The sequence below is a fragment of the Aulostomus chinensis genome, chromosome 8, assembly GCF_037954235.1.
Source record: "Aulostomus chinensis isolate RoL2024-O1b breed Wild chromosome 8, RoL_Achi_v1.0, whole genome shotgun sequence".
In the NCBI taxonomy this organism is placed as follows: domain Eukaryota; kingdom Metazoa; phylum Chordata; class Actinopteri; order Syngnathiformes; family Aulostomidae; genus Aulostomus; species Aulostomus chinensis.
Window position 1 is genome coordinate 18,931,144 of NC_141327.1, and position 8,530 is coordinate 18,939,673.

Sequence of the window (8,530 nt, forward strand, 5' to 3'; positions counted from 1 at the left end):
CTTCACCCAGATAGAGTGCATCAGTTACTGTAATTAACTTTTGATCCATGAATTGAGAGGCGCACCATTGTTCGCAGAAAAGTTGTGTGGAACAATTTTTGCATTTTGTCAAGGGATTTTATGAGGGTGATATACTTCTTTAATTTCACACATTTCAGACGCTCAAAAAAAAAAAACGATGGACAGTAAAATCGAGCAAACTATAGTAAATTGGAAATTGCAAGGGTACATTGATCATGGCAATGGTGGATATAGTTATTAAAGTTAACATAATTTCATGTTGGCAGAATTGCATGCAACAAAAGTGAATCGTGTTCATAAAAGAAATATAAAGTCTATTCTTGAAAATGTTGTATTAATAAAGAAAAGTAATCCAGCATGTAAAACATTAGATTAAATATAGTCTGTGGAGGATCCATGGTGACATCCGAAATTCAATTTAATTCAGAATACATTATTCATCCCTCAAGGCTATTTCAGGGAAGTGCATTTGCACACAAGTACACACATTTGATTCATTTTAAAAACGAATATCAAAAATAAATATAAAATAAATGCACAAGTCTATTAAGGCTTTTGAAAGAGATGAAACTGGTCTGTGAAATACTCTGTTGTACTGTAAAATATGAATATTCTTTTCATTTCTTAAAGATGCCCTCCAGATACAAATTACAAAAATACCCTGCTCAGTAATTTGAATCAACAAGTGGGAGCAACAGAGAACAAATGAGTCCACAAAATCCACAGCACAGCTAATAGTGTTGTTTGTATTTAATTGGGTTATTTTCTGCAGTTCTGCTACTCTGGAAATATAATTGAGTTGTGAGTGTGAGTGTGTGTGTGTGTGTGTGTGTGTGTGTGTGTGTGTGTGTGTGTGTATACGTACAGTGTTTGTATGGCTCTCAGGGATGAGAAGGTTCCCTTGGCGATGGTCTGGAGCTTGTTGTCATATAGTGAAAGCAGATTGAGGTTGTGGAGGTCCTGAAATGCATCCACACGTAGACACGCTATCTTATTAGCATTCAGTAACCTGAAAGACACGAATGACAGAGTGAAGGAGAGCAAGAGAGAGAGAGAGAGAGAGAGAGAGAGCAAAGGCTTATCCTGTTATCAGTCTTCAACGAGTGTTTCGAATGTTACAGGTCAGTGATGATAGTTTTCCATTATGATGTCTCCAATATGATGACAGTGTTTTAGCTAAGCACTTCTCAGTAGAATATCAATGAGGTAAGTGTGTGTGTTTGTGTGTGTGTGTGTGTGTGTGTGTGTGTGTGTGTGTGTGTGTGTGAGTGCTCACAATAGCTGCAGTGAAAAAAGTCCTTCAAAAAGTCCCTTGGAAATCTCTGTGATTTTATTTCCATAGAGAACCCTGGGGAAAACAAACATCACAATAAAAGTTCTAACAAATTATAAATAATACTTTCATATCAATATTTACATATCAAGATTGTGCATAGGACAGGGCCTAGTCCCTTATACCTTTTTGAAAAATGAAGGTAAAATACAAACATTTTCTTCATGTCATAAGCAGTAAGAATATCAGGAAAAAATACGCATATTGTGTTATAAAACTGCGGCTCCAAGAAATATGCACAAATGTGACTAATGCTGGATTTACATTAAACTGAAAATGAATGTAATTGCAGGCAACTGGCAATAATTCACATTTGGATTTTCTGACAATTAGAGCATCTACTCAGTGGATTACAAACTGGTGGCAAAATTTCCACTGCCTGTGGTGACATCTAATTAGAATTTAAATTATGTCACTAAAAAGATTCAGCAAATGCTTTGAAGTGATTTTTTTCTGCTTTTACGTATAAACAAAACAAATATAATATGCTCCAAGCACATGTAAGCATTAGCAATAGCAATAAGATATGAAGACTTCCAGGTCAGCGGTCCATCACACATGACGGACAGTAGAGTTTCAAGATCACCATCTTTACTGAGGCACATATTCTCCAATATTCAGTAATATGCTTGCTCTGAAAACATAAACTCACACACTGAAACAAGAATGGAGGACCCATCTGATTTTTGTTATTCATCAACTTCCATTTGCACTTAAGTATGATGAATAACAGTTTTTGGGGTTTTTTTTATGAAAGAGGTAAAAAGCCTTCATTTATTGTTCCTACAATGACTAAATGATAATTTACACAAAATTTTTTGCCTTTCAAGTACTCATAAATAGATGTCTTGGTCACACATAGGCCTATATGTTTTTCCCTCCTGCATTTGTTGTGACTCCAGATTGCAGACTCAGCGATGTGTGCTACTAGCTTGAAGCTCATGGATGCTAATGGCTAACGACAGCTACTGCAACAAAACTGCTCCAAATTTGAAAAAAAGTGTCAGTATAGAAACTCTCAAGTGCATTATAATCCACATCTTCTTTATCCTGCAGTGTGCTCAGTAATCCATGAACATTTTAAATTGAGCTTAAAACTACAACACATCAGAATTTGCTAGATTTTGTTCACGATAATGTGCTAGTAGCTTGAAGCAAAAGGATGCTAATGGCTAATGACAGCTACTGCATCAAAACTGCCCCAAACCTGAAAAAAGTGTCAATTTACAAACTCTCAAGTACATTGTAAGGCACATCGTCTTTATCCAGCTTTGTGCTCAGTAATCCATGAACATTTTAAATTGAGTTTAAAACTACAACACAGCAGAATTTGCTAGATTTTGTTAATGGTAACGCTACAATGGAACCCTTTTTGTTTGCTTGACTTTAGCTTCAATCAAAATGTTTCAATTACTGAGTATACAGCTGGATAAATAAGGTATGGACTATGCCAGATTGTGTGCTTTAGAGTTTGATGTTTTTAAGGCAGTTTTGCTGCTATAGTTGTTGTTGGTCATCAGTCGGCATTAGCTTCAAGCTCAATGAACATGACTGCCACTTTCCGCATTCTGAGTCACTAAAAAGTAATACAGCAAGGAAAAGCATCTTCTTGGTTTCAATTTATGAGTACTTGAAAGAAAGTACTTGGGTGTAATATGATTATAGGTTTGTGTTCATGTTTAAAAAACTGGCCTCACTAAGCCTCCAACAGTTAGGTGTGTTTCTTTTTTCTTATACCATGAATTTTCTAAACTTGGACATACAGCAGGTCTCAATTATCCATAATAAAAAACAATAACCTCCTATCAGTCATTAAATCAATTATTCTATTGATAATTGCATAATTATCGTAATCATGCAATTCTCAGAAATATGCACAAAGCGGAAGCGCTCTAATGTCTTTAGTTGTGTTGGCTCTTACGACGTTAATGCACCACAAGATTAAAGGAGTGACGTTTTGGCTCGGTGCTGAAGAGCAGAATCATGCAGAGAGACCAAAATGATGTGACCTCAGTGAAGAATAATATGACCCTCTTTTCTTTCTTGGCTTCCAAGTAAAAACAAATCAATAAAGCACTCGCAGTTAGCCAACACCTGGCTGTATGTCAACAGTCAGACCATGAAGTGTAACTAGTTATGAACACTTTTCATTTAGGCATCTTAATGAAAAAAAAAAAAAAAACCCTGCATAACTCTAGCTGCCGTGTGAGGAATGTATGTTGTTATCAGCTTTTTATAAATACATCAGATTACAAACACACACAGGTCACGGGTGAGACTGCCACTGCTTTGCTCAACAAATACCTTTCTCTCTCTCTCTCTCTCTCTCTCTCACACACACACACACACAGTTATCAGTCATCTCCACACTAAGCAGAGCTGTGTATGTAAGCAGTCTCAGAACATGTGTTTTAGATTGGCTTTTATTTCATTGCGCTGAGTGGCTGTCCCTGGGAGACCTGAGGTTGGCAAACACATGATATGGGAGAGGACGCTTCATTTATGTGTCTTACTCACATTAGGAAGCACGCACACGCACACACATCGAGGCACATGCACAGACAGAATCGATGGCTCATTTACATCCTCTCCAACAAAACTCTGACACACACTGACTGAACACGCGGTGCAGCTGAATGTGAACGCCCTGCTGTATGTGGTGTGTCAGCATGAACGCGTGTGTCCCATTCTCTCTGTGGTGAATGTGTAATGAGGTGGCAGAAGCCTCCATTCAGCAATTCAGCATTTATGAATTATTGACTTTGGAGAGACAAGACCTTAATATAACTCCTTCATGAAAAAAAAAAAACTTGACACGGCTCCCTTCCTCCCCCTCCCCTCCTCCTCACCCCGTCTTCCTTCCTTAAGCTTCACACGCAAAGCAGACAGTCAGACCTGAGATTCAGGAGGAAGTCAGCAGCACCACTCTTAAAAACATGCATCTAGATGTCTGATAACCGATCTTCTGTACTCCTATCTGATTTCTTTGACACATGGACATGTTTAGCGTTGTAAACTTTAAAAGTCAATTCCAGTTCGCGCAACTTGGGGTTTTTAGTTTTGTTGCTGTGTCAACCTATCCACAAAAAAGTCAGCCAAATGTTTCGGGGACAAAAAAGGGTGAAATTGCTACCCAAAATTGTGTGATTTACAAATCCATCAGAGACAGACTTCCTGTTGAAGATTATCTTCACTTGCACTTAAACACAGACTGGTTGTGTAACAGGAGACTATTGTGAAAATGAAATAGTCTGTGGCTAGAGGTGCTCCTTTCATTTTTTTTATTTTTTTATGTATTCATACATGGGCCATACTGCTTTTAACATTTATACTTAAACCATGACAAAAACTGTCATGGTTAAATCAAGCTACCATCTCTCTATAAACCTTTGGCACTAGAGTTCAGTCTTCACGTGTCTCCTCTTCAATTTGTGAAGTTTGAAATTCTTCATGTTTATGAAACACATTTCTTAGTAATACTGATTTAGGTTTGTCGACTCAGTCCTTTGACCACCACCTGAGCAACTTGTTCCATGTAACGGTTAAAAACCTCAGCATGACTTTCTGAAGTACTCACAGTGAGTTGAGCGAGCGTAGACCTTGGAAGGCGTCTGAAGCTAATTCTGATATCTGGTTGTTACTCAAGTCTCTGTGAAGAGCCACGAAAAACAGAGAAGCGTAGAACCACAGACAGCGGAGGAGAAAAGTGAGAGGAACAGACAAAAATGAAGGTCAACTCAAACCAGAAAGACGACAGGAAAAGATGCATTTATCAATGGAGTGCAGAGAAAATAGATCTCCTCTCTTCTACTCACATCCTGCGTAGCTTCTTATAAGGAGAAAAGGCCCCAGCTGGGATCACCTTGATGGCGTTCTGCTCCAGTCGTCTGGAACCAAACACACACACAGACCATTGAGAAGCGACATTAACATTCCCCTATCACAGCTATCTTTGCAGTATCGTTGATTGCTGCTCATTCCCAGGGGCTCTGGCTAAGGGGAACATTTCCAGATAAGTCGCTTTGATGACCGTTGCCAAAGTTTCTCTTATTTGTTCGATCTTTTGCACTCTTTAAATTGTGTATTCTCAGACACACACACACACACACACACACACACACACCCTAAACTATCTGGGGTGTGCTCTTTTGAGCACCAGCGGGACTGTGTCAGTCAGATGAGAGGAAAAGAGAGCAGGAGTGGGTCCAATCAGAACCAAACAGCTGTTCTCTAAACATTTCCCATTCAGTCACCGCGACACCGCGGCAATGACTTCCTAACCAACCGTTCAGTTGAGAAATACTTTCATCACATGAGTTTGTTTCTTTCCTGTCTTCACTAACATGCATGACTGGTCCCACAGGACATTTTATTGTTTATCATAGTCATATTGTATTTTTTTTTTTTTATCGTAACGTCTAACTACTGTCACTGTTTTCATTTTGTCCTGTCTAGGATGGCGTGTCTGAGACCATATTCGGTCTCAGTTTGGCTAAAATCATCTAAAATAAATCCTGTCAAGTGGAAAGAGCATTCCACAACAACAACAACCATAACAATGACGATGAATATGTGGTTTTCAAAATCATTCTTATTCGCACGCCACAACGACGATGTTACAGTTGGCAGCAATTTGATGGGGGGGAAATCAAAATCCACGACATTTCGCAGGAAGTCGCTATCATTCATCACGACAGAGGGGAGAGATTGATCTTTGAGGTTTTAAAACATGGAATATGAGCAAGCTCACCCTCCGAATCAGAAGTTTAGTTATTCTTAGAGATGAGGAGATGCTTCATATCCTTCTAGTTGGATTTTTTATTCCTCTGTGCAGTGTACAGAGGCAACAAATCATCCATATCCATTTTCCTGAGCTGCTGGCTCAGCATCACTGTTTGCAAAATATAATCATTCATCAGTGTGGATGCTTGCAGTTATCGTGAGTTGTTGTTCTTGGTGCGGACGGACGCTTTTTAGTCTGCCCTCAGGTGCGATCAGGTGAACTCTCAGAAGTCAAATGAGGCAAGTAAAAAGTCTTGCCATAAAAGTTTTCAAATTAGAGACAGGAAATAAACTATACAAATAAATAGCATTTGAATAAAATCAGATTTAATGATGCCATAATGCATCTGTATATAATTCTTTGCTCTTAATAGCAATGTCACAGAATGTAAACATCAACAATAGTAGTGATATTATTCACCAAAGAAAGAGCTCTGACATCAGAATCAGTGTCGGCTGACGTGCTTGGGGATTGGACCTACGCATCTCTATTTCAAATCAAGTCTTCCCAAGACAAATGTAACATCAGTTATTGAAACTAGTCCAAGATGTGTTGGAAATCGGTTCAGACAGGCCCGAATCAAGCCTCCTCACAGACAAATCCAAACAGATCAGAATCAAAAGTCTTCATAAGCAAACAGCAAGGGTGTCAAACCAAGTCTCTAGACAGTTTTAAAGCAGTCAAGTCCAAGTCAAATATCCTGTACTTGTGTGCAGAGACGTCATCACCTGTGTCTGTGCTCAGATAGCAGCCAGGAGGTGGGCGTGGTCTGTAGCCGCAACGATTTTGCAACAGTCATCATGCAACAAAAGATGGGGACAGAGCAGACCGCGAAACAAATTGATATTTGATTATCATCTGAATCTGACATCTGATGATTATGAATATGTATTTCCTGTGATATTAATGAAGCACAGAGTTAACTACGCTATGTCAGTACAAGATATATTGGCTCAAATCATTTCAACAATAAAATTGCTGTGTCATATTTTCACCATAATAAAACAAAGAAAATCTTTCCCTGCAAAATTTTCTCAATCTTCTGTTCGGGGATGTTCTGTAATTTGTCACTTTAAATCTGATGGCTCTGCTTCTTCATCTTTCTTTCTTTTTTTTCTTCTTCATGATACCACCTTTCAGATAAAGATATGATCTGGCTCGCCCTTCAGATTAATCCTTTGATTCGGTCTCCCTCATCCCTTCATTATTGTCTTAAGCAGGGACGAGCTGCATGGCCAGGCTTTCTCATTTCACAGATGTGTGGTTTTATTCCAGTGAGCAGCGAGAAAAAAAAGTCGTGAAACAGAAAGGTGGAAAAAGAAGGTATATGGAGAAACACACAGTGAAAGAGCAAAAGAAATATCACCACATCAAATGTGTGTGTATGCGTGTGTGTGAGTGTGTGTGTGTGTGTGTGTGTGTGTGTGTGAGTGTACTTAATTGAGCGTGTGTCTTACATCTCAGTAATGGTTTCAGGCAGGTTAGTGGGTATTTCTGTCAGACCTTTCCCTCTGCAGTCTACAATGTTGTTACTGCAGGTGCAGGACTCTGGGCACTGTAACACACTGCAGGAGGAAGATGATGACGACTGGTGACCTACACGGAGACAGAGGGCCAATATTATCCACGGATAATGTGTAATGCTCAGAGTAAATCCCTGCGGCAGATATTCAAGCTGACAGAATTCAATGACGAAGGTAGACGACTGAAACAGCAGAGAGGCAACAGAGTGTAAAGGCATAAAAAGATACTGCTCGTTAACTTGCTGGTGACCTTGTCTGTCTGCAAGATTATTTTCCAACTTGTGTTCTTGATTATAAAGGTAGTATTTCATCCAAACTTTAAAGGCAAGCTATACAATGGAAGGTGAATACTTGCCTTCATCCTCATCTTGAGAAACGATGAGCGAGAAAAAGCAAATGAGACAAAATGGGTTTGCGAATGTAAGACAGAAAGCGGATGTGTGTCATGGAGCAGACAGTAAGGCAAAAGGTCCTGTACACACACGCGTCATCCCGCCCTCCCCTCCTCCCCACCTACCTATGCAGACGAACTCCTTCTTCTGCACCTCGGCCACATTGTGCCCCCTCAAGTGAGGTGGGGCCATGCACTGTGTGTAGAGTCCCAGTCGGGGGCGCTGCCGCAGCCACTCGGATAGCCAAGCCACATGGCAGTCACACTGCAGGTTGTTGGAGTGCAGGCGACTGGCGGAGACAGGGAGGCAGCGAGGGAGGAGAGGTGATGAGGGGGTAGAGGAGCGGCAAGAAAAGGTGTGTGTGTGGGGGGGATTTATAGATTTCAGTATGTGTGTGCGTGGGGGGGCGGGAGAGGGGTGAAAGCACAGATCAATCAATCAATTGTACAAACAAGCGCGTGTGACAGGAGCACCTCCC

The 8,530-nt window shown here is 40.0% G+C and overlaps 1 protein-coding gene across 11 annotated transcripts in view; it reads right to left on the minus strand.

Annotated features, from left to right (window-relative positions):
- slit2 (slit homolog 2 (Drosophila)) overlaps positions 1-8,530 on the minus strand; it is a 91,392-nt gene that overhangs the window by 22,043 nt on the left and 60,819 nt on the right. For all 11 annotated transcript variants that reach the window (XM_086211497.1, XM_086211496.1, XM_086211488.1 and 8 more), the window contains 6 exons: positions 8,178-8,341; positions 7,595-7,733; positions 5,170-5,241; positions 4,932-5,003; positions 1,298-1,369; positions 887-1,030 (listed from right to left, as the gene is read on the minus strand). In XM_086211497.1, the coding sequence (XP_086067623.1) occupies positions 887-1,030; positions 1,298-1,369; positions 4,932-5,003; positions 5,170-5,241; positions 7,595-7,733; positions 8,178-8,341 (663 nt within the window). The remainder of the gene's footprint in view (positions 1-886; positions 1,031-1,297; positions 1,370-4,931; positions 5,004-5,169; positions 5,242-7,594; positions 7,734-8,177; positions 8,342-8,530) is intronic.